Raw genomic sequence first — 27,260 nt, 5'->3', positions numbered from 1 at the left:
TCTGCCCTGGTAGAGGAACTGCATCAGAGTCCGGCTGTATATCAACTGGTTGTGTTTTAGTAATTTTGTGGCAAGACTTTGGTCAGGCTGGGGTGAAATCAGTTCTGAGTCAGACATATGAATGATCGACAAGGGAAGGACAGGTACAGGTCATTGAACTGGGCAAAAAAATCTGTACAGGAGTAGATTAAGTCTGTAATAAGTTAAGGGGAGGTTAGACAGCGCTGAAGAATGATCTGCCATCAGTAACCTGAAAGGAGGGCCCTGCAGAGGCTGGGTCCCCAAAGGCATGCCAGAGGAAGCTGAAAGAAATCCAAATATCTGCAGCATGACCTCCTTAAAGTCTTTAACTACCTGCACTGTGCTGATGGCCTTGTAAATATGGGGTACACTAGCAGCAATTGTGGAATTGGCTCCATAAACGAAGATCAGGAGGGAGACAAACTCCTCTTGGCAAAGAGAGTTGTGGGATGGGGTTGAGTCCAGCTTCTCTTTTTTGCGCTTACATTTAGACTTTGATTTATACTTTGACTGTGAAGTTGACTTCATCCAGGAGCGGCGTTGCCTTTTAAACTAATTGAAAAGCCTACATCTCCTTTTTTAACATACATGTCACCCCTACAGCAGGCCTATTGAGTCATAAGGCATTGTACTGTATATAAAAAAGCAGGACATGTTTTTTATATGTCCTAACAGTAAAGGACCCACATTGTCTATTTTACTGCGGGACGGCTAGTAGCCCCATTGGTGAATACAGGGTCACACGCTGACCACTCAGTGGTGATAACTTCTGAATAGGACTACTAATGTTATTTCTAGGTATCAAACACATTTTAGCAAGCTGCTACTATACTGCCTAAGTTTACCAGTTGGCATTTGCTGATGCTGCCCACCATCAAACTTCTGCCCTCCTGCGTGGAGGTCTGGACAATTCTCAGGAGCTTGAACAATTGAGGTACGCTGTCGGAAGAGTTTTCACCTCTCCTGGCAGTAAGCCACCTATAAGCCCAAAAGGTGAGATTCAAAGGGGAAGCCACAGTTGAAGGGTAAATGATGGACACATACAAGAGGGACTGCTCTTTTGTTGAAGTAGACGGGCAGGCGTCGGGGACAGAGAGGGGAGCTCAGTGGCCAAACTGTTTTTTTCTGTGGGCGTGTAGCCCTCTGGTGGACATACCTCTAGGGTGGGCTACCAAGCTCCACATACTGGGTGAGGAGTTCTGCCATCTTGGGAGTGGGCATAATAGTGCACTCTGAGATAACTAGATGCCATGCATCACACAAAGTCACCATCAGGCAAGAAAATTCCTACTATCCCATTTGCTAGTGACCACCACACCCCCCCATTGGCACTTTCTGGGCATACATATAGCATCTGGCTTGTGGAAATGTCGCTCACAAGCCCCAAACAGAAAAGGTGAACTTCCTGTTACTGCTCTAGGGCCACAAAAACGGAAGAAGCTAATTCTGGCCAGAGACAAGTAGTCAAGTGAGCACTGGACTCTTGCTGGACCAAAGGGACTTCGAGGGACGTAGACCCCTGTGTCCAAAATCACCCTAAATGGACCGTGGAGTAGCCCTAGAAAAAACCCCTGTCGACCGCAAAGGATCCTCAGCATCCTGTATCCCTTGCATCAAGACCACTCTGTTTAAGTCTGTGGTGGTTCGCCCACTGAGTCTGGAATTGGACTGGAGGCTTCTTAGATGGCAAGGTAACTGTCCAACTACTCCTTAGTAGCCTCTCTGATCCTACCCCTGTCAGAACTGGTCGTCCAAAGAAGGCTGGAGTAGCCGAACTAAACTCTTTAAACGTTTTACAAAGTGTTCATACTTTACAATTATCAACCAGTGAAAACTGAGATTTACAATTTATTGTAAAAGTTAATAACTCTGGATTTCGTTTGTTTTGGTGTCTAAAAATTCACAAAAATATATATATATATATTAATTTAAATTAGTGTAGGATTGTTTTGTGTTTCATGACTTTCTTTTTCCTATCTTTTGGTACTTTTAAATGCTTTACACTAGTTACTTTGTTTAAGCCTGACTGCTCGGAGCCACAACTACCCAGGGGGTGAGCTAAGGTTCAGCAAACAAACCTGACTGGACCGAGATCAATTTCATGAGTGTATTCCATGGTGAGGTTGCACAGCCACAGCACAGAATGCCACACAACTCCTTAAAGGCACACTTGTTGCATGATTTGCAGAAGCATTGGTAGAGAAACGTTATCCAGACCCAGTGTGGCACGTAGGGAGTACTCTAAGGTGAGGAATCTGTGGTTAGAACAATCAGAACAGCATCTTTTAGTGTCCTCTATTTATATTTCTAAGCAAGGAAACACACAGGGCAGGACTCTTTCTGGACACTATGGTGTGAATGCCATTTGCTTAATTTAGTAAAAGCAGAGCAACATAAATGTCTCCATGATTTTTGTTAGGATATAAAAGACTTTGGAGAGCAAAATGATGATTGCCTTATTTTTTCGTTCAGAGTTTCAACTATACTGCTCAATGCAAGATCACTATGGCGAGACAGTTGCTTGGGGTTTGATAGAGTGGAAGCAGACACTGGAATTTACTCTCTATTCAGGAACCATCTGTCTTCTGGGTTGCTGGTAAATTTAGCATGTTTTCAGACAGCCTACGACCGTTTCCAATACATTCTTTGGTCTGACTGATTTAACACTAAGTAATGCTAATCAAATCTAAATTAACTCTTTCCCACCTGTGAATCAAAAGTAGGAGGACCCATAAAATATTGCTGTAGCTTTCGGATTAGAATCTGGAACATTTGCCAACTGAGGCACACCATCTAGTATCATGACTCTTCAACTTGTGTGAGGAAGTTATTGATCAAGTCTATGTTCTCTTTTAAAATATCACCTCTGGTGATGCTGGCTAAAAGTACCATTTTTGTAAAGAAGCCAATCTAAATGGCTACTGTTAAAACATACTTTACATATTTAAATTGATGTTAAACCTCTGGATTCCATGCACAGTTTAAGGTATGGCTGCAGTGGCAACCAGTTAAGCTGTTGGTTGTGAGCTTGGGTTGGGCAAATTGTCCCAACTAACTTCAAAAGAATAAAAGATGAATGTCTGAAGAAAAACTGAGACAGCATAAAATGAATGTAGTTTAACACCACAAGGTCCAGATGGGGATGAGGGGAAGAACATATCTGGTATTTACAGAAATGTAAACTGAAGTAGGCAGACTGGCTGGGCAGACAAAGAGGTTTGATGGCCAAGCTTCACAGTTTTAGTTAAGCCATTTACATTTTTATATCAAGGCAAATAAAAAAGTAAACTAAGTTCCCAAACTTTGAGACTGGGAAGAATATTAGTTTAATGTGAAAACAAAACCATCCATAGTAGTTCAGCACACCCAGGTAATTTTCTGATTCTATAGGAGAGTAGCAGAAGGCACATGTATGAATAAATGCACACGTTGCATCTTACCTGTTTGGAGTGGTTGTCTACCATGCTAGAGGAATCATCTATAGCCAAACAAATCTGATACTGGCGTTTGCTGGGCTTGGTCCTCCGCAGCCATATCTTGTCTTTTCGAAATTGGCTGGCAATGTATGGAATTACCTTGCGCATATTCAGACGCTTCCCTGTCCTGTAATCACCTCTGTAAAAGAAAACAAAATTGAAAATAAACAATGGCTACAATGCTCAAAGACGTACACATCCTAATAGACTGACTAATTACTCAATACTAAGGGCAGTAGTAAGTTTCTGTGAAATTGGATGCAGGAAACCAACAGAACCATGAATATTTTATCAAAGAGCAGGAATACTTTTACTTTGTTTTTGAGTTGGATTTGAATTGTTGCTTTTATAAGTATAGGGAGGTAAAGATATTTTTTTCTCCTACATTTTTCTGTGATGTACAAGTACGCCAGCGCGCCGGATTGGGACTTATGTGACCTCGCTGACGTCACATCTGCGGACGTCAGGGCGGAGTCACGTGGTGCCGCTCCCCGGCATGCAGAGATGCCGTGGCAAATAAATTACGGATCCAGCCTCACACCTGGGGACAATTCTACGTTAAGGAATCTGCGGCTAGTAGAGTCTATCAGATTCATGATTTTCCCATCAGGTAGTTTACTGGATTTTCTTACTGTACTGTAAAGTGTTTCTGCATAGCAACACCATTTCAGCCTAACAGAACCCGAAGTAGCATCATTGAACCATAACAGGAAGGGTAACACACTTTTCTCACCTTTGAATATGAGACTTAAGCAATGCTCCTGTGCACTGGAAATGAGTGATCCTATGTGACGCTGTACCATCATTAAAGTGATGGATTGGAGCCATATATAAGCACCACCCCTGAGAACTCGAAACTGTTTCTTGTATCATTTTCCATCCATGCCCTCAGACAATCTACTAACTAGCAGCGTGCAGATGTTTAGAAAAGGAATCTTGCCCAGGTGGAATGAGTCCACAAGCTTTCAGAGAGCTAGTTCGTCGACAGTGCTTGATGCAGAGGACTAGCCACCTTAACAGCGTCTTCTTTTGTACCGCCTTGCCTTTCTTTGCACCAGAAAAACCCATAAAGAGATGATCATTTACATGATTTTCCACTCTGCGGTCCATGTAAAGCTCTGGTGCCTTTGAAGGATAGAGGTGATTGAGTCTCTCTTCCCTTTTTAAGTGGAAGGGGTGGAGTAAAAATACAGGCAGAGTGATTGACTAACCAAAGTCGAAGGGATACAAAAATGTATGGATGTAATATTAATCTCAGCCACTAGTAATGACTCAGAACACATCCCGGACTATGTTTCTTTTGCTCAACATGCCCACTCAGATTAGACCCAGCCATATGCAAATCAGCCACAGAGCTGCTTGAATGAACAGGTTACTTACCTTCAGTAACAATCTTTCTAATGGCTACTTTATCTAACCACAGAATTCTCATCTCATGAATCAAGGTGTCAGACTGAATCCGGAAACTTTAAAACCAGCAGTCCTGCGCAACGGCAGGTGACATTGTGCAGCACCACTCCAACACCGTTCAGCTCTGGAAGTGCTGAATGGTACTGTATATAAGCGCCACCAATACGCACTGAGTTGCTTTCTAGACTGTTCACGATGTAATGGTGATGAAAAAGACTGTGTTTAGTGTCAAAAGCCTCAAAGGACAACTGTGCTGTGGATCTTAAGGGGTGAACATCAAAACAGTGATGACTAAGTTCAAGTCCGAATGAGGCATCACAAAGTGCTTAATTGGAAAGCAATGTTTAGACCTTTTAAAAATCTCATCACAACAGGTGATTTAAATCAAATAAAGAAAGCAGATTCGGCTACCGCAAAAATGCTGAAAGAGCTGATAAGTCATCTTCAACATTGCCTAAAGCAAGCCCATGCTGGGCTAGGAAGAGAACAAACAACAAAACCTCAAACAACTTTGCTTTGCAATTTGTCGGGTGCCACTCCACTGCCAAGATTACTTTGATGACGAGGTAGTTCAAAGGAGGTCAACTGCTGCCGCTCAATCTATGTGCATGGAGTTGCTAATTGTACAGGCACAGGTGCCTTACTCTGCTTTCTTGCTGGATAAAAGATCCTCCCAAAATTAGCAGTTTGATTGGAGGAAAGCTGCGTATGCCCAGTAGTTCCAGGTACCACATTCTCCTGGCCCAATCTGGTGCTGCAAGGATGACTTGGGCCTGATCTTTTTAGAACACAGGGCAGGAGATGTAGAGGTATGGGCAGGAAGGTGTACAGGTTGGCTGAACCAGGTTCAGGTTCAAAAGCAACAACTGCACCAAGGGCCAACCTGTCGTTGGAAGTCCAACTAGAGACCCCTGCTAATCCTTGGGACATGAAGGCTTACAAAGGGAGCTCGTAAAGTATCAAATAAGTGCAGCATAGCTTCTCTGAAGGCCTCTACTTGCAGCAAAAATGTTGGACATGGAAGTTCAGGGTGCACCGGGATCAGCCTCAGAATTGCCTCTGATGGAGATCAGGCAGGAGACCAGGAGGCATGTTGGCTGCCTTGCGTTCTCTCTTGAGAGCACAATGGCGTTGGGAGGCAGTAAGGGACAGACTCCTGCTTTGTATATTTTTTCTTGGACTTACCCGAAGAATTCAAATGATGATGATGATCTGCCATGGGAACGAATTCGGGAAAGGTACCTTTATTTCGCCTTCAAATGTCATGTCATGGCGTCTTAATGTGTTTGACAATTTAAAGTTTGGCCTAATGGTCCCATATGACCTTCATGTTCATTTGGCACCCTTGTCACAGGACATGGATTTGTGCTCTGATCCCAGGCAGCATAATCAGACATCATGAAGGTCCATCACATCCATGTTTGTGACAATTCCTGCACGTTTTAAACCTGGTCAATTTAGGGGATGACATTTTCCCTTGCACACTGGATATTTTGATAAACAAGTATTGGTCAAAAGATCAGTAGGAGCTCTGTATCCACATATGAACACCCCCCCCGCCCCCAAAACCAAACAACTGACATCAGAGTGCATGGGAACCACTTATAGGATGTACAACGTTGATGCGGAGCTGCAGGACAACACCTGCTGGTGCGCAGGTGTACTGCTTTTACATTTTGTGGATATAGTCGGACATCTGGGGAACATTTCCAAAGCGAGGACTCTGTGGCTAGAAATATGCATCAGAAAGGAATAGTGCAGCCCGAACTTCCAAATCATGTCCTCTCTGAACAGCAACACAAGCAACTCAATGCAGGTTTCACACTAGTTGGGCCTGTAGGAAGCTGGCTATTTATGTAGTGTACCAAATGTAGGGGTACCCCATGCAAATAGTCCAGACAACCCTTCTTGGTTTAAAGGGGCTTACTTTAATAATTCCAAGTGCTCTTATAGTGGGGTTGTGAGGGACAGCAGCTCAGTTTCATCAGAGGGGAGTGCTGAGCAATTGTTGTACTCCTAGTCAATAAATGACACCCACACTCAAAAAGAAATCCAAGACCAATTTAAGAAAAACAACACAGATTTTTATATCATTTTAGACACCAAGATCATCGGAATCAGTTAAGTACTTTCAAAGTTATAGATTTTTGCAGTATTAGAAAAATACAGTCAACTAACGGTTTTGAGTTATGAGCCTCTAACGCAGTAATGTTATCCAATCAGAATAACATACACTGCATAGGTACACTTGCAAACGGTTTTGGAGGATACCTTTAGGTGCTTAGGAGCGAAGGTCCGAGAAGCCACCAGCAGTCCGGGTTTGCCTGCGCTCGAGTCTGGGTGCAGAGGTGCTGGTTGTGTTGGTAGCCTCGAGCACTATGCGGTAAAGTCAAGGGCAAATGCAACTGTAAAAGAAAGGCTGCAGGGGGGCATTTGGGGACTCTGAGGGACAGAGACAGTTGGTTTCTGTGAAAACAGGCTGGGGGGTTCAGGTGCAGAGATGTTTTCACCAGTGGGTCGCTGTTGTTAGACTCTCTCTTTGCTTTGGTGACCTGGAGAGGGAGAGAATACAGGACAGTGGCAACACTATCACCGTTGGCCTTGTTGATCATAGAGGTCCTCGTATGCCGATCGGCTCTGGCTTCGGTGGTGTCTGGATTGGACACACAACGAGCCTTGGTTGCAGCAAATGATCCTGCATCCAGGATTATTAGTGCTGGGCGACTTCTGTAGGGCCTGGCGTCTCCAAACTCGACAGGGAGATGAATATGACCTCCTGGAGCAGCAAGGACTTCTTCCTGGCAAGATGTTCCTTCAGAGGACCTGATAGTGGGCAAGTGCGGTCGGTGCCTGCAGCTGCAGGGGAAAGGCTCCTCCTCCCCAAGGGACATACTGCTTGGTTGTTGAAGTGATGGACAGTCCTCCATGGGCTTGGAAGGATGCACAGCTTCTGGATGAGCTTGGTCGGTGCAATTGTCGAGGCGCCAAGAGCAAGGCAGGGTTCAGCACAAGTTCAAGTAAGTCCTCAGTTCTCGACGTGACTGCTTTCTTCTGTCCTTCAGTTCCCAGGTAGTAAAATCAGAGTTCCGGATGTCAAGGGGTCACCTAAATACTGAATTTAGGGGTGTGAAAAGGAGTGTAAGGTAGTAGCACATGGGCTACATACCACTGGGGTGACTACACCCCCTATAGAACCATGTTCTGTGGAGAGTGGGCATAAACCTGAGCTAGACCTCCTAGTGTCACCAACAAAAAGACGGTGAAACCCTTCTTCGAATGTCCAATTCAGTTGGCCCATCTTAGGGGTGTGCCTAGCCTGATATGGCAACATGCCAACAGACTAGCTAATTTTCCCACCTGCTCTGGTGCCAAATGGGCCCCCGGACAAGGGGTGGCATTCTCAAGGTCTGGAGGAAGCCGGGGTTACACATCAAAGGCGACAGAGGCCTTGTAGCCTCTGGCCTCAATATGCTAAGTCACTAGCCATTCTACTGGAGCAGGTGTAAACACCTCCCGCCAGAGCAGGCATTGTTTTGGACCTCTGGGAGTGTTGCTCTCCCAAGCAAGGTGCTAGAAACTCATCAGTGGTGGCAGGCTGGAAGAGTTCCATCAGCCAGCACACTAGAAGACTGGTAGGTTGCAGCATTTACCTCTAAGGTTCCCTCTGGGTGCATGGCATAATAAATCAAACACTGGAATCAGTGTGGATTTATTAAGATGAGCTGTTTAATACCAAACACCATTGTTTTTAGTGAAGCCATTATGTAGCTGGGTAACTTGTGATGCTAGTGCCCAGTACATATACTTAAGATAGCTTCTTGATCGCTTGCAATGTCGTGGCAATGGAATCAGACATCACAGGGGCATCTGCTCATGCAGATATGCCCTCACATATAATATAATGCACCCTGCCATATGCCTCCAAGGCCTGCTGTAGGGGTGACTTACATATAGGATATGCAGTGTGCATGGGCATGGCACATAGGGAGTGTGCGCTGTCATGTTTTCCAAATGGTCTGCACCATTTCATGCATCCTGAAAGGGCAGGCTGCAAACAGTTTTTGTGTGGGTCTCTGTGGGTGGGATAATACATGCTGTAGCCCATAGGGATACACTTTAGTACCCAAGCCCTGGGTACCAGAGAAAACATTTATTGGTGACTTACAGGGGTGCTAAAGTCCTTTCCAACTGGGTTACAATTAGATATTTACCTGTGTTAAGGTAAAGAGCACCGAAACGGGGGCCTGCTTAGCAGGGCCCAAATGAACATTCAGTCAAAAAGCATCAGTACTAGGGTAAAAAGTGATGGGTGACCATGTCAAAAAGAGCACTTTCCTACAGGGCTTATTAAGTCAAGTGCATCTTGGTTTTAGAGGAACAGTGAGGACGGCACCCACACTTGGGCATACCCTTCCCACTTAGAGCATCGCACGGAGGAATACTAAAAAGTGATAGATGGACTTTTCTAAATAAGCTCAGCCTCTTGTAAATATTTGAGGCTGCATACCAGTTCATGGTTTATTTAGCCCCCCACATGCCACCTCAGGGTATATCCAGCAATATGCAAAACATCCACCTAATGAGGTCCAATTAGTCCTTAACTATCCTTGGTGTGCTTGTGCTCTGGTTTAGAGAGGACCTGGCTTTGAGTTCAGGCCATACTCTTCCTACTGGAGAAGGACCAATGAGAATTCCTGCACGGTTGTGTCAAATCTGAAGAAATTAGCAGTGGACCAGAATAATTAAAGAATTCCACCAATGACTTTTTTGTAGTTATCAGTATCTGAAGGTAGGCCAATCTGGATCTCTCTGTGCATGTAAGCTCCAGCGTATCTACATAATGGCATCATCTGCATCTTTTGGAGCATTAAGGAGTATTTTCCCATGAGCTACAGGGAGACCATTCTTCACTCTAGCAGCTGTAGCAGCAGCAAAAAGCCCTGGCTGAAACCCCAAATAGCAAGTGGGGACCTCTCGCAACAGCAGTCTGCCAACTGAAGCTGTGCAGCCGGTTTGTCAAAATACAGTCAACAATAGGCACAGGACTCACCTTAGCCAAGCTCCAAAAGTGTGGCCCACAAAGAAAAAGCAGTCAGTAGCCAGGATCCACAACGCCATCAGTAGGGCTCAAGGTTCTGTCTGAAAGCGAAACACAGTTTGGGAGGATCCAGGTGTTGAACTAGCTACCATCTCCAATAGAAGCTCCTTCACATCTGGTCAAGCCACATGCCACCAGCAGTGGACATGGATGATCCAGTAAATGTCAGTCTGGCATGGATACTGCACAAAGCAGGAGGACCGTTTTCAACCCCTTGTGAGTGATCAGAGTGTCAGATAGTCGATTGGCCATATGAGCGGTCGACCCATACATCCTATTCCATTGGCAGCAGGCCAAGTTCCCTCCCTTAGCACTGTGTCTTTTTGCTTAAGAACAAGTTACTTACCTTTAGTAATGCCCTTCTTGATGGACACTATCAGCAGATTCCTCAACTTAGAATATCCAACAGATGGAAAAGGTTCTAGAAGTGCTCCCATGCACCGCTAAGTCACATTGTGTAGGTCCGCACAAGTTCTATACTACTCAGGTAGAGATTACGTGGAGGAGCTACCTATAAGCACCACTCCTGCGCTCAGACGTTAGGTTTTCTGTCTTTCGCTTCCTGCACCCTCAGACGCACAGCGTGAACTTTTGTTTGTAACAGTGTGCTGAATACTAACTTGGGACCATTTTGGGATGTTAAAGGGGCTACTCCACAGAATGGGGAAGGCAGTAACGGGTCTGTGGTTAGATAGAGTATCCACTAGAAAGAGCACTACCGAAGGTACGTAACTTGCTCTTCTGGGTCTGTAGGTTGGGCTCAGACCAACAAATCTGGCATTACTAAGCAGGCAAGGCATTCTTCCTGCTGGAAATGCCTATCAAGGCAGTAGTTCTCTTCCTGAAATTATGAACAGATACCCATGTTGCAGTTTGGACAACGCAGTGGTAAAAATCATAGGCCTGGTGTAATGGGCTCTCGGATCTCTCTGGGATGACGTGTAGCAGATCTTATTTCAAAGAACTTGCCATCTTGACAAGGTTGCCTTTGGCACAGCCTTACCCTTCTTTGCTAAGGAGATCCTGCCATAAAAAGTTGATCTACTCGATGGTCCTCAATAGGATCTACGCAAAAGCTTAAAAACCCTTTTGTGGTCCAACTGATATATTCTCACCTCCTCTTCTGAGGAGTGAGAAGGGAGCAAAGAACACTGGTAAAGTGATGGATTGCACATAGTGGAAGGAAGTCATACCTTTTAATAAGGCTGCCTGAGTCATCAGCATCAATGAGCCTGGTAAAAGGAAAGTGGGATATGGTGATGGCACTGACAGGCCTGCAGTTGAGGTGATCAGAACAACCGGAAAAACAGTCTTCAATGTTAGGAGATGCAGTGATCCACAGACAGATGCTCTGGAGCTCCGGGTATCACACTCTCCTGGACAAATCCAGTCACCAGGATGAATTAGGCCCAGTCATTCTGGATCTTCTTCATAACTACAGGCAGGAAAGGAAATGGTGAGAATGTGCCCAGGAGTCCCTTGTAATGTAGCTTCTAAAGGCCGTTCTTCTATATACTTGAAAGAGCAAAATTGCTCACACTGCTCGAGCGACCTTTGACCCTGTCGCCAGGCAGGTCGCTCCCCTCACTGCCACGCAGCCCCCTGTGTGACCTGTGACTCCCTGCTGCCGCCGCCCGTGATCAGCCCGCCTCGCCTGCGTCTCCACTGGTATTGTCTTTGTCTCCTTCCTCTGTGCCCATTTTGCATTTTGCCTCTTGTACCCCCTTCCTCTGTGTTCATCTTTGCCTTGTGCATTACACCTTTCTGCTCGTTTGGCCCGTTTCCCCCTTGTGCCCCCTTCCTACGTTGTTCCCTTGCTTCTGTTTCCCGCCGCTGCGTCCCTGCCCCCTCATCTCCCTTTGGCCGCCCCGCTCCCACCTCCCAGCTGCTCCTCCCTCCCTCCCTCTGACCCTCATACGGAGGCCAGCGAAGCGGGCGCGCCGATGTTGCGCCAAAGGCAAGCCCGTCTGCGCCCGCTCGCGCCTGGACCGCGCCCAGCGCCAGAACCCCCGCCACCCTCATCGCACTCAACACCGGACGACCTGCCGCCTGCCACCGAGCCACCCCGAAGCGCACCCAAGCCTGCAAATTCACCTGCCTCCGAACCTGCACCCCGCCCACCGAACACAGCAACGATAACACCAACCACCTCAAGTGCATCCTCCTCAACATCCGCTCCGTCCACAAACACGCCGTCGAACTCTCGGAACTCCTTGATACAACAGCACCAGACGTCGCCTTCCTCACAGAAACCTGGATGAACGGCTCCTCGGCCCCCGACATCGCCATAGCCATCCCGGACGGCTACAAAATCACCCGAAAGGACCGTGTCAACAAAACTGGAGGAGAAATCGCCATCATCTACAGGAACACCATCAGCGTCACGACCAACGCCGAAGACACACTCACCGCCGCCGAAAACCTACACTTCCAGATCCACACCGACCCCCAGACCACCCTCAGAGGAAGGCTCATCTACAGACCCCCGGGCCCACGGACACAATTCAGCGAAACCATCGCCGACTTCATCAGCCCGCACGCCCTAGCCTCACCAGAGTACATCCTCCTAGGGGACCTGAACTTCACCTGGAGAAAAACAACACCACCACCACCCTGCTCGACAACCTCGGACTCCAGCAACTGGTGGACACGCCCACCCACCTCGTTGGCCACACGTTCGACCCCATCTTCTCTGCCAGCAACCACGTCTCCTTCAGCCACTCCACCGGACTACACTGGACCGACCACAGCTACATCCACTTAATCTTCAAGAAGACCACATCCCACCACCACACGCTACAGATCCCCCGCAGATGCTGGAGCAAAGTCACCACAGACCAGCTGACCACATCGCTGAGCCAGAACCTGTAGGAGAGTAGGGTCTGCAATCCTATGATCACCCAGATTTTTTGCTTTTGTTTCACTGGTTTACGACTTTCTCTGGCTGTGGGCCTGCCAATCAGACCCACAGCCTAGCTGTTCTCTCACTAAATTGACATGTGTACCTTAGGTGCATTATCCAATTGGAACTGGGCCACCTTATCAGACCCTGCAACTCAGGGCATAGGTGTACCCAGGGTGTACCCAGTGCCTAAAGCATGTATTATGCCACCCCTGGATGGCCATCTAAATCTGACACACCTGGCTGCACGACAGCTGGGGCAAGGTGGTGTAATCACCCTTTGCTTTAGATATAGTATACCTATATCTAACCCTAAAAATGGACACACAGATTCCTATCAGTCACTCCTATGGCAGGCCTTGACAATCCTGAAGGCAGAGTGCATGGAATCGTGTGAAATGGTGCTCTGGCATGAGCTGAGCCCGTTTGCAGCTTGCGGAACCAAGTCCTAATAGCTGTTCCATGATAACGCATACCATATACTCTTAAGTGCATTATAATCCTCACGGTTAAATGCTATCTTTGGTATTGCTTTATCAAAACATGTCGAGTAAGGTGTCATACGAATTGGAATACTAACCCCTCGCCAATTCTGGCGACGGGGTTAGCCTTCCACCCTTCTAGAGGGACACGACATGTATGTAACTGTGAACCCCGGTTAAAGTTAAACGAAGCCTCAGCTCCACAAAATGGATGCTGCCACCACAGACACGAGTCTGACCTCCTGCTGCTGGGAGTCCTTCCAGCGAGGAGAGCTTGGACAAAGGGTTTCCTGTCAGGGGCGGTGCTAGCACCATCCCAGACAGGGTTTTGTGTATCCTGGGTAGGCAGGGCTTTACAGGAAGGTGACTGCTGAGTGGCACCCCGGTGCTCACTACGCATCTGCCGGCTAGAACCAGTTCCAGGGGCATACCAGCCCCTGGCCTGGGGAAAGTCCGGCATGGGAGAGGGGTGTAACCACCCCCCTTCCTGGTCCCACCCCTAGGGCAGGACCTAGTCGTGTACCCACCCCTTTCTTTAGGATAAAGGCAGGAGCGGGGACCCTTCCAAATTAGATCATCTTTGAATCAAGAACTACTTTCTACGAAAGGAAACTCAAGACTCTTCTCAAGATTTCTCCCTTGTGGCTAAGGAGTAGTCACCCTGCACCCGCAGGCACCATCTAAGAACTCTGCGGTTTGCTGCACGTCCTTCCTCAGGATTCCGACCGACCAGCACAACGAGACCCGGCTTCCCTGGCACCTCTGACCTCAACCTACCTCTACAGCTAAGCTGAGAACCGTAGGTGCGACGAGACCTCGAGGGACCGGCCATCATCTGAACTGCACGACTCTTAGCCAGCACGACCGCCGAGGGATCCTCTGGTGAATGTTTTGGGGTCCGAGAAGCCCCGAGCCTGAGCAGCTCCAGCACCGAAGTCCAGCCTCCCAGCATCTCCACGATCTGCGTGGTGCCCTTCTGCTTTTTGCTGCTCACCGCGTTGTTTGGCTACTAGCCCGCTGGCTTGTGGCCTTCTGAACGACGCCCGACGACATCACTGCTGCTGGTCTGGTTGCTCCAGACTGGCCCTTGCTCCCTTCCAAAAGAGGAGCACCCCGGACCCTCCTGGTCCACTCCAGACGCCATTTTGAGTCCACCGCATGGGCTTGAATTTGCCAAGACTTGTTGCCCCAATCCTGGGTCCAGCGACATCGACAGCATCATCCATCGTGGGACAGCTCGCTCCTCCATCCTGGTCGCCGACAACGCCTCCTGGTCCGTGAGATCTGCAGAGCACAGCGTCGCCCACTCACCTAGTCGAGGTGACTACCATCCGGTGCCCTCCTGGGGCCACCTGACTACTGGCTAGTAGTCACGAACTTGGTCCCCTCTGCTTTCAGGTGTCATCCATCTCCAAGATCCAGGCTTGGATCACTTCGAACTCTCTTCACTGGTCGCCTGCCAGCATCTTTCTTCCAGGCTCCTGGTCCGTCTACGAGGATTCCCGACGTCTTTTGAGACATATGCAGCTGCAGCCCCTGGGCTAGGTAACTTCGGCATTTCGGTGCCCCAGCATAGCCTCACTATCCAAGGGTCAGGATCCACTGTCGTTTTCGATCTACCTTATTGGGTTCGCCCGAGAACACTAACTTTGCCTTTACTAGCTCCCATAGACTTGGTCCCGCATCCCGCGTGAGAGTGCACACTCTGCACCCGAGTCCCCTAGGCCTCCTACTAGTAATCTGAAGGTTCAGTAACGTAGTCCTAGCGATTCCAAAGCCTTAGTACAGTACTTACCTGCGAGTAATTTCGCATTCCACTTTCAGAGTATATGGTTTTTTCGTGCCCCTCGGGCATTTGTGTAAATTGTGCAACTTAAAGTATTTTCCTAAGAGTTTTGTTGTGTGCTTAGTACCCTGTCCTCATAAAGAGTACAGGGCTGTTGTGATCTAAATAAATACACTGTTTATTTTCATAACACTTGTGTGGTGTCCTTTCACTGGGTATTCAAGGGGTATATGTGATGGTATAACAGCTGGCTTAACACGCCCTCTAGAGTTTAGCCCGAAGACTGCTCGTATCCACGCTACTAGGATAGCTGGTCTATAAGGTTGACTTACAACCAATCACCATAAGGGTTGTTTGGACTGATACAAAGTGCTCACTAGAATAGTGAACATTATATATCAGGCCAACTTCTCACAGAACCCACCTGTCGACACCCCTGACACCAACGTCGCAGCACACAATCCCGCACAGTGGATCACCAACTGCGCCAACGACCTCGCTCCACTGAAGAAACCCCCAGGCAAGACTAGCACAGAAAAACGTCATGGTTCACAGATGCACTCAAAATCGCAAAGAAATCATGCTGAACCCTCGAAAAAGTTTGGCGCCACAAACGGACATCAGAAAACATGACAGCCCTCAAGAGTGCCACCCGCGAATACCACCAGATGATCCGCACCACCAAAAGGACATCGTTCAAAGAGCGTCTGGACAACAACACCCACAACAGCAAGGAACTCTTCAGCATTGTCAAAGAGCTCTTCAACCCCAGCGCCAGCTACGACGACATAACACCGTCGCAAGACCTCTGCTAATCCCTCGCCACATTCTTCCACCGCAAGAGCGAAATATACACGACAGCTTCGGACCCCAGACTCCGCCTCCAGCCACCAAACCAACAACCCCCACCACCAGCCTCAGCGCATGGACTCCCATCAGCACTGAAGACACCACCCACGTCATGAACACCATCCACTCTGGCTCCATCATCGCACCCCACCTCCGGAACGTCATAAACAGCTCCTTCACGTCAGCCACCTTCCCTGAAAGCTGGAAACACGCAGAAATCAACGCCCTTCTGAAGAAACCAACAGCGGACCCCAAAGACCTCAAGAACTTCTGCCCCAGCTCTCTTCTCCCCTTCCCGGCTAAAGTCATCGAGAAGACCGTCCATAAACAGCTGACTGCATTCCTCGAAGCAAACAACTTGCTCGACCCATCCCAGTCCGGATTTCGAGCCAACCACAGCACCGAGACCGCCCTCATCGCAGCCACCAATGACATCAGGACCCTGATGGACAACGGAGAGACAGCCGCTCATCCTCCTGGACCTCTTGGCAGCCTTTGATACAGTCTGCCACCGCACCCTAATAACCTGCCTCTACAACACTGGGATCCAAGGAAAAGCCCTGGACTGGATCACATCGTTCCGCTCTGACAGAACCCAGCGAGTCCGCCTCCCTCCCTTCCGCTCCGAGACCACCAAGATCATCTGCGGCATACCCCAAGGCTCCTCACTCAGCCCAACCCTCTTCAATATCTACATGAGCCCCCTCGCCAACATCGCACGCAAACAGAACATCATCTCCTACGGCGACGGCGATGACACCCAACTGATACTCTCCCTCACCAAAGACTCATTCACCGCCAAAACCAACTTCCAGGACGGAATGAAAAATGTCGCAGAATGGATGAAGCACAGCTGTCTGAAGCTCAACTCGGACAAGGCGGAGTTCCTCATCCTCAGACAATCCCCATCCGCCTGGGACGACTCCTGGTGGCCCACGACGCTGGGCACCGCATTGACACCCACGCACGCAACCTGGGATTCATCCTGGACTCCTCCCTCAAGATGACCAAGCAAGTCAACGCAGTCTCGTCCTCATGTTTCATCACCCTGCGCATGCTCCAAAAGATCTTCCGATGGATCCCCACCGAAACCAGGAAGACCGTCACCCAGGCCCTCGTCACCAGCAGACTGGACTACGGGAATGCTCCATACGCAGGAACCACAGCCAAACTTGATCCCCGTCAGCAAGAGGATCACGTTCAGGCTGCTCACCCACGCACACAAAGCGCTCCACAACATGGGCACCGAATACCTCAACAACCGCCTCTCGTTCTACACCCCCACCCGCCAGCTCCGCTCCACCAGCCTCGCCCTCGCCCCACGGATTCGCAGAACCACCACCGGAGGAAGATCGTTTTCCTACCTGGCAGCCAAGACGTGGAACTCCCTCCCCACACACACCTACGACTGACCCAGGACCATCTCATCTTCAGGAAACATCTCAAGAACTGGTTATTCGAGCAATAGCGGCAACCCCCCCCCCCCCCCCCCCCCCCCCCCCCCCCTCAGCGCCTTGACACTCACGGGTGAGTAGCGCACTCTACAAATGTATTGATTGATTGATTGTGGCGAAAAGGAGGTGAAAAAATATAGCCAGTGCCTCCCCACCATAGGTGGAAGAAGCCCTGTGCTGCCACAGAATGTAGATGCTGCCTTGAGATTCCAGGTCACATCTGCTCAGTTAATCCATTCTGGCATTCAGTGAGCCTGCGAGGTAGATGGCGACCAAAATGATATCCTGGCACTCTAGCCACGTCCAGAAACGCAAAGCCAGCTGGTAATAATAATAATAATACTAATAATAAAAATAATAATAATAATATGAGCATTTGTGAAGCGCCTGGTTACACCTGCTGGTGTGTCCCCGCGCTGTGATGAGAGGCTGACTACCGAAGAACCTGAACCGCAAAAGAACCCAGACAACTCAAGAGACACTACAAGCGCCGAAAGAGATGAGTTTTCAGGTCTTTCCTAAACTTAACCTCGGAAACCTCTAGCCTAAGGCTCAGAGGAAGTTTGTTCCAGTTCTGAGGAACCAGGCGACGAAACGACCGGCCTCCCATCCTAGCCTTCTGAACCTTGGGAACAAGTAACAGGCCCGTCCAACGGGATCCAAGTAATCTAGTGGGAACATAGTGGGTGATCAGGTTAGTCAGGTATGCGGGACCCAAATCCTGGGAAATGCGATGGCAAACACAGAGTGCCTTAAACAGCACCCGTTCCCTAATGGGTAGCCAGTGAAGGGTCGCCAGAACCTTCCTTGAGGGGGCCCGCCTCGGTCGCATGAGGACCTGCCGCGCGGCTGCGTTCTGTAGACATTGAAGTCTATACAAGCACTCAGCCATAGCGCCCAGGTACAGTATATTTCCGTAATCGAGATGAGACATCACAAGGGCTTGTACCATAGTCTTCCTGGCAGGAACAGGCAGCAAATCCAGAGTTTTACGAAGGCCCTTAAGGACCCCAAAGCAGGTCCCCACCCCCCGCCTAGTCTGGTATTCAAAGGAGAGCTGGAAATCGAGCCACACACCCAGGTTCTTCACCTGATCGCTAGGCGTAGGAGTAGGTTCCAGACTGACGGGCTCGCCTCACAACAAGCACCTCGGTCTTATTGCCATTCAACTTCAGGCAGTTATTTGCCATCCAGACTGCTAGTTCTTGCAAGCATGACACAAAGTTGATGGCTGCCGAGTCCTGTTCCTGAGTCAGGGAGACCACCAGTTGCGTATCATCGGCATAGGACACGAACCAGGAACCAACTGAGCCCTGCTTGTTGCAATTCTACATCTGGTGGTGGTGTTGTCCATGACAAGCTGCATCAGCCTACTCTTGACTGACATCATGAAGGCCTTCAGGGCGAAATGAATGGACCTGGAGGTTTATGTGAAGCAAGACCCCCACTTGAGACTAGAGTCCTTCGAACAGCATCTTGTGCAAGAATCCCATAAGACAGTAGTGATGCATTGGTCACCAATGTCGGCTCATGGAGGGGGAGGGGGAGGGGGTAATTGTGATTGGTCAGCTGCCACTGCAGAGCTTGAGCTATAGTCTTCCAGACCGTGTCAGAATGGCACCTAGATGCTGGGACCACTGGGATTTCAGCTTCCACTGCAGGGCTTACAAGTACTACCTGGCGTAGCTGGCAAGGAGAATGCATGATGGCTAAGAGCCTACAAACCTCAGAGCTACCCTCATTTGGATACAGAAGTGACTCCGAAACATCAGGATCATAGCGCAAACGTCCCAGACTCATTGCAACAGAGAAAAAGCTTTGAACTGCACTGTGTCCAGAATCGCCCAAAAGGAAGCCTCTGTGATTGAATGAGGTAGGGCTTTGGCTTGTTTATGGCATACTGAAAAGGTGATAGGAGCTCAATCATCATTCTAAGGTGGTCTATGACGGACTATGGCAAGCCTACCTTCAACAGCCAGTCAACTAGACATGGGATCACAGGAATGTCCAACCTCTGAAGGTTGGTAGTGACCACTGACATCACTTTCATGAATACTCAAGGGTTACTAGTACGGTCGAAAGGAAGTACAACAAACTGAAATTGATTCTGGCTCGCCTTGAACAGTTAACACCTGTGGGTCTTCAGGACATATATATATGAAAATACAAAGCTTGCAAGTCTAAGGACATAATTCAATCTATTGGGTCCAAAGTAGATATGATCTGAGGCAAGATGCGCATTAAGAATTTATGAGTTCGTACACAGGAAGGAGGTCAGGGGTCAAGAATATAGATGAGTAAATAGCATGAACAACTAAATCAATCTTTCTCCAAATTCAGTATGTTTTCTTAAGAGCAACAAAAGTGCCTCATGTAGCAGGATGGAGAGATGCTGTGCTGAAACAAATTCTAGGACGGGAAAGATATTAGGTGGGAGGGAGAGAAAAAGGAAGGGAATAGCCTATCGGCACAATTTGCAAGATCCATCTGTCAGATGTGAAATATTGCCAAAGCATAAGTGCTAAATCCTGCTCTCCATTGGGTGAGAATGGGGAGCCACTGATGGTAAACTAAAGAAGATTGTTGAGCATTGCAGGAGACGAAGAGGAGTTGGAAGACTGGTGTCTTTGCTGGCCCCGCATGTTGCCAAACGGACTAGGCCAGTGGGCCCGAAACGACTGGCAGTGTGCTGCATCACTGACCGGGGTAAGCTGGCTGTCTCTATCTATCTATATGCCTCCCCTCGGGAATAGCCCTTTATTTGCAGACATGGAATTGTTTGGAAGGGGGCAGCTGACCCACAGAATGCTCTGTAGCTCTGATTCCTGTAACACGTTCAAAAGTAAAGTCCACCTTTTCTTTGAAGACGTGAGACCAACAAAAGGGAATGTCCATTAGAGAGAAGCTGAAGAATTCGGTGGACCATATCCAGGTATGTATATAAAGGACAACACTGGTGTCAACACCCCTGCCAAACCAATCCATGGTATCCAAACTGGTGAGATTAATCTACCAGGCTGTGTCCTGCTCCTCATGTTCTGTCTGAACCAGAGACCCATAAGATCCCCCGGGACTGCCAGAAAGATCTCAATGGCCTTCTTCCAAATGGTATCTGTGTATTGGGCCAACAGACAGACAGAGTTAATGGATCACATTGCAAAGCTGGAAGAAGAAAACTTAAGTTTGCCAAAGGAATCAATTAATTTGATCCTTTATGTGTGGCATTGGTTGAAAATGTATTAGGGCTCACCTTACTGGTCGAGGCCAGTACAATAAGACTCTTTGGAGTAGGCAATACCTACCCTTGGAGGTGGGGCTGAGAAACAAGTTTACACCAGGAAGACCTGAAGAACGGAGAGGCCAAATAATCCGTCTCTATGGACTTGGCTGTCCAGGCAGCAATGTTTAGCGAACGTGTGCAATGAAGTCCACGTGGCTACCTGGCAGATGTCATGAAGGGGGACTCCACGTCCCAAAGCAGTAGTGGTTGCCCTTGCCCCGGTGGAAGGGCTCACTATCCTAGTGGAGGTACCTTTTTTGCCAAGGGATAACCCATTTTAATGCAAAGAACAACCAATCGAGAGAGGGTTCGTTTTTGCACTGCCCAACCTTTCTTGGCACCCAGATAGCAAACAAAGAGCGGATCATCCATCCGGAATTGTTTTGTGCGATCCAGATAAAATGAAAGCTTTGGATCCAGAAGGTGGAGTCTCTCCTCCTCTTTAGAAAGATGCGTGGGAGGGAAGGAGGTGGGCAAAGTGATGGTCTGTCCTATGTGGAAAGAGATAACCACTTTGGGAAGAAAAGAAGGTTGAGTTTGAAGGACAACCGTGTCCGGATGAACAGCAAGGAAAGGAGGTTTAGAAGAAAAAGCCTGAAGCTCACTCACCCTGCGAGCAGAGGTGATGGCAACCAAAAAATCAGTCTTTAAGGTCAGGAGTCTGAGAGTACAATTATGTAGCAGCTCAAAGGGAGCACACATAAGGTAAGTCACAACAAGGTTCAAGTCCCACTGAGGCATTACGAAAGGAATAGGAGGAAAAAGGTGAGTAATGCCCATAAGGAAACGATTTACAATAGGGGACTTGGAAAGAGAAGGCTGATCAGGAAGGTGAAGAATGGCTGAAATGGCTGAAAGATAGTCTTTAAGAGTGCCCAGAGCATGCCCAGAGCAGAGCCCTGCTAGGCCAAAGAAAGAATGAAGAGGAGAACCTCTGAAAGAGGGGCAGAAAGGGAATCCACAGCCTTTGCTCTGCACCATGCCACAAATTTGTTCCATCTAAAGGCATATACCATTTTGGTGGAGGGACGCCTGACTGCTAGGATAATGTTACAGACTTCGGGAGGAAGGTCGTAAACTGTCAACTGTCAACGCTCAATCTCCACACAAGGAGGTAGAGGCTGGACAGGTTCGGATGGAGGATCGCCCCCTAATGCTGCAGCAGAAGATCCTCCCCGAAGGGACAGTCTGATCGGGGGATCAATGGCCATGCTCAAGAGCTCAGGATACCAGACTCTTCGTGCCCGGTGAGGAGCCACAAGAATTTCTTGAGCCCGGTCGTGCTTGATCTTCTTCAGCACTCTGGGTATAAGTGGTATAGGCGGGAAGGTGTATAGAACGACGCAACTCCGCTTGCAACGAAAAGCGTTGCCTAGCGAGTGCAGCCTTGGAAATTCTAATTTGCAGAACTGCAGACATTGCTCGTTCTCTTCGGTGGTGAATAGATCTAACCAAGGCTCTCCCCACTGCTGAAAGAGACCATGCGCCACCTCGGAGTAAATACGCCACTCGTGATCCATCATCCACCACCAGCTGAGTTCGTCCTCCCTGGTGTTCAGGATACCTGCCAGGTGTTGAACCACCCCTGATGGTCCAGCCATGTCCAAAGGCGAATAGCCTCTTGACATAGGGTCCACCACCCCACCCCACCCTGTTTGTTGCAGTACCACATGGCGGTGGCGTTGTCCGTGAACACCTGCACTACTCTCCCTGTGACAGAGGGAAAGATTGCCTTAAGTGGAAGAGGAATAGCCCAGAGCTCCAGAAGGTTGATGTGGAGCTCGGACTCCGAAGGAGACCAGAGCTTCTGATCTCCATCCCCCCCTATGTGGCTGCCCCACTACAGAAGTGATGCATCTGTCACCACTGTGAACTCTGGTTGGGGAAGGGAGAGGGATCTGCTGTTGAGCCAATCCTGGTTCGTTAGCCACCACTGGAATTGGTGTGCAGTGCCCTCCAAGATCAGGACAAAATTGGAAATATTCCCCTGATGCTGTACCCACTGGAACTTCCGGTCCCACTGCAGAGCTCATGTATGCCACTTGGCATGATCCACCAGCAGGATGCAGGAGGCCATGAGGCCAAGCAGCCTCAGGGTTATTCTGACCGAAACCTGGAATAGAGGCTGAAAGATCGGAATCATAGCCTGAATATCCCGGACTCCCTGTTCGCCAGGATAAGCCCAAAACTGCGTTGTGTCCCGAACCTCCCAGATGGGTAGAAGCTTCTCAGAGGGAATCAGGTGTGACTTCGGTTGGGGACACAACCGGCGTCGGATGGGGCGGAGTTGTCGCCAATGGATTTGGCGCCAGGTGAGGTGTTGTAAGGGCGACCGGTGCTGATCCAGATCCAGACCCAGGCCTGTATCCCTGTGGTGCCAGGGTCGAAGCCGCTGGCTTGGAAGACCTAGAACCCCCACCGAGTCTGCAGGGCCCGAAGACGCGCCGGCGGAGTCGGGCTGCCCATAGATGGAGTGGAGGGCTTCGTAAAAACTACAAAGTTGGGCTGGGGTCACTCCGGCTCCGGCGAAAGGGAGGGAAGCTCGGAGTCGACCCAAAAGGCTCCGCGGACGGAGCAGGACAACTACCTTTTGCATCCTACGTTGCATCGGCCGATGGACGAGGAGAACACAAAGAGCGACTGTGCTTCTTCCCCTTCTTTTTTTGCTTCGACCTACCGGAAGATGAAGACTTCGAAGAAGAGTGATGGTAGTGACTGCGCGACTGGTCCTGCAACCTCCCTCTCAACCCGGGACCTGGGTAGAGGTGCCGGAAAAGAATCAGTCTGTTTGACAACAATAAACACTTTGGTTATTTCATAGCACGACATCAGTCGAGATCGGGGTGAAGTCGGATCAAGAGAACTAGTATTACCTCATCTTCCGTAGTCAGCACCACAGACACTGCAGTAGGCATCTGTACTGAAGTCCATACTGGTGCCAAAATGGTTCCCACTGGGTCAGTTGGCACTGGGGAAGTCATTAAACCCTGAAAAATAGGGGCACTGACCCTCAGCCTTATGTGCCACATCCACCTCTGCCACCACCTTGTCTCTCAGTGCGGACCAGTGGTGGGAGCCCTTGAGAGATTAAGTCTTTTATGTTCATGCTTTGGTCTTGATGCCTTGGCTGCCAGGATTCCACTTTCTACAGGGAAGACATGTCCAGGGTATTGGATAATGTCTGTATGTGCTTCTTGCTCTGTGCCTTTCCTTTTGTTACCTTAAGGTCTTCTTTGAGCAGAAAGCAAGGAAAAACTCACAGGATACAAACGTGTGATGATCGGATCACAGACATTTTGATTTGCACCCGGGGAATTTTGAAAGGGTGTCCAATCTATCACCTCTCATGGATCTGTATTCTATGGAGCCTTAGTCTGGAGGGCGGGGAGGGCCCCGGTGCATCAAGTGTCTGTTGATGGCCTCAGCAAGTGTGTCCGTGTTGAAGCAAGAGTGGGATTTTTCGATGCGCCTGAGTTGAAACTCAACAGCGTGGACCCGAAAAATTCGTAGCCTTCTCTGTGTATGTCCAAACCAGATCGCGAAACAAATAATCTAACATGGAATTGGTGCCCATGAGCATTACCCCATGAGGCAATCCTGGACCTTGTTATTTCTAAAGCAGGCATGCTCTCTATCACTACCCCCATTCAAGTAGACTGGTCTGACCACCTCCTCATCCCATTCTCTCTTCACCTATCACACTCTATAACCCTTGGTCAACCCAATAGGGCTACCTCCTGGTTCCGTGATGCGAAAAATATTGATGTCGGACCCCTCTGTGAATCAGCTTTGTTATCACTTCCAAGGCTAGACCCGAACCTAGATGTTGACGAACTCACCTCCCAATGCCTCACAGCCGAAATCAATAACGTTGCTCCACTCTAAAGCAAAAAGATAAAGGCCCACTCCCTCAGCTCCTTGGTTCAACAAATCCCTCCATATAGAAAGGAAGCAGCTAAGACTCCTGGAGAAACAATGGAGGCAAGTGCCCTCCACAGATAATTTTGCCACGCTTCGCTCAGCAAGATCCAAGTACCACAAGCACATCTTCCCTGGGAAAGCATCACACTTCGAACCCTTCTTGACCCAGCCAAAAATAGATCCAAAAAACTATTCGATCTCATCAAGATTCCCAATGGCTCCCCCCCAACCTCCAAGTTGGAGGATTCTACAAAGCAAGCAGCGGATTTCGCTATATTCTTCGATGAAAAAGTGAAATCACTTGTGGATCAGGTCGCTCATCCTACCCCTCCAGAGGAGCACAAATCCTCAAACATTTGGCAGAACTTTGACCCCATCTCTGAAGATGACCTCCTCAAGTGCATCCGCGAAACAAAGCCCTCCAACCATTCTCTGGACCCCATCCCCAGTGCCATTGACTTCTACACCCATTCCCTTTCCTATTTGACCACTCTGGTCAACCTCTCCCTTTGTCAAGGCTCCCTTACTGTCTCCTTCAAAACTGGGCAGGTCACCCCTCTGCTTAAAAAACCCACTGCTGATGCGAAAGACCTCAACAACTTCCGCCCCATCACTAATCTACCCTTTCTTGCGAAGATCACAGAAAGATGTGCAGCGAAACAACTCTCTCGTCATATCAAGGACAATGATCTTCTTGACAATTGTCAGTCTGGCTTCATCCAAAACTGCAGCACTGAAACAGCCCTACTGCAAGTGGTTGATGACACGCTGAGGATACTCGATTCAGGGGGGTTCCTGTCTTCTAATTCTCCTTGACCTTTCTGCAGCCTTTGACACTGTCAATCAAAACACCCTCCTCAACACTCTTCAACAGAGAATGGGCTTGGTGGGCACTGTGCTTAGATGGTTTGCCTCCTTCCTCTCAGATAGATCCCAAAATATCAAAATAGAGAACAGTCTTTCATCTCCTGTGGCGGTAGGTCAAGGTGTTCCGCAAGGCTCTATACTTGCACCCACTTTGTTCAATCTCTATTTAGAACCACTGGGAAATCTAAGTAAATCCGGGATCCACTATCACCTCTATGCAGATGACACTCAAATCGACCTCAAGGTCGCCTCCACTTACGATCTCTCCATCCTAAGCTCCACTCTCGATTCCAATCAAAACTGGATGTCAACTCATCAACTGATTCTGAATCCCTCCAAAACTGAATTCCTCCTCCTCTCCTCCTCCCACTCTCCTCCCCCGGTTCAATCATGGATGGATCAGATGAATCTACTTAACAATAAACCCATCATTGTCGACAGCTCAAAATCCCTTCGTGTCATACTCGACAAAAAACTTAATCTAATCTCCCACATCAATTCCATTGCAAAGTCTGCTCGATACCAATTGCACCTTCTTTGGGTTATTCGTCGCTTTTACCCCGCAGCAGGACCTTAAAACCGCGGTGCAATCGCTGGTCCTCTCCAGACTGGACTACTGCAATTCTCTTCTTACTGGCCTCCCCAAATCCCACTTGTCCCCCCCTTAGATCTGTTCTCCATTCAGCAGCTCATTTCATTTATGGGGCCAAAAGAAGCGACCACATCACACCGATGTTATCCACCCTCCGCTGGCTTCCCATCGAGGCTAGAGCTATCTACAAGACGAACAAGTTACTTACCTTCGGTAACGATATATCTGTAAGAAACATTAGTTAGTGTTAGATTCCTTACCTTAGAATATCCCGAGGCGTCAGTCTGGATCCGGAAACTTTTGCGTAGCAGTACCCTTGCGCGTCGGTAGGCGTCGTCTGCAGGCGTCTCCTGCGGCTCCGCGTCCGTCGTCGGCGTCGTGCGCCGTGATGACGTCGCTGGAGTATATAGACGCCGCCTCCGCGCGCTGACGTCAGTTCTTTGCACACAGCTTTTCCGCGCCAGAAGACGCAGAGCCATGAGAGAACCAACACTGGTGCCTTTTGAAACTAGGGCCCTGAAAGGGATGTCCTTAACCCTAGGTATCAGTTCGCAGAACGGGGAGGATGGGTGGGTTCGGTAAGGAATCTAACACTAACTAATGTTTCTTACAGATATATCGTTACCGAAGGTAAGTAACTTGTTCATCTGAAAGAAACACGTTAGTGTTAGATTCCTTACCTTAGAATAGATACCCCAGCAATACCAACCCCGGTGGTGGGTCTGCGAACCAATACATTCCTACACCAGAAAGTCCTGGAGGACAGAACGGCCAAAGAAGCCATCCCTCCGGACTTGACTGTCCAGGCAGTAGTGCCTCGCAAATGTGTGCGGCGAGGCCCACGTAGCCGCCTGGCAAATGTCCTGCAAGGGGACTCCCCGGCCCAGGGCAGTAGTAGCCGCCGTGGCCCGAGTGGAATGGGCCCTCAGCCCAACAGGAGGCTCCTTCCGAGCCAAAGAGTAGCACGCTTTGATGCCGAGAACGACCCACCGTGAGATGGTTCGTTTATGTACCGCCCGTCCCTTCTTCGCACCCACGTAGCCAACAAACAGTTGGTCATCCACCCGGAACTGGCGTGTGCGATCCATGTAAAATGAAAGCGCACGTTTTGGGTCCAGACGA

The 27,260-nt window shown here is 48.9% G+C and overlaps 1 protein-coding gene across 1 annotated transcript in view; it reads right to left on the bottom strand.

The window, feature by feature from the left end:
* MDN1 (midasin AAA ATPase 1) overlaps positions 1–27,260 on the bottom strand; it is a 2,142,100-nt gene that overhangs the window by 80,326 nt on the left and 2,034,514 nt on the right. Inside the window, exon 97 of the mRNA XM_086926648.1 lies at positions 3,462–3,636. Within this exon, the coding sequence (XP_086782774.1) occupies positions 3,462–3,636 (175 nt within the window). The remainder of the gene's footprint in view (positions 1–3,461; positions 3,637–27,260) is intronic.

The sequence above is a fragment of the Lissotriton vulgaris genome, chromosome 6 (genome assembly GCF_964263255.1).
Source record: "Lissotriton vulgaris chromosome 6, aLisVul1.2, whole genome shotgun sequence".
Classification (NCBI taxonomy): domain Eukaryota; kingdom Metazoa; phylum Chordata; class Amphibia; order Caudata; family Salamandridae; genus Lissotriton; species Lissotriton vulgaris.
Note: the sequence above shows the minus strand (reverse complement) of the source record. Positions and strands in the feature narration are given on the sequence as shown.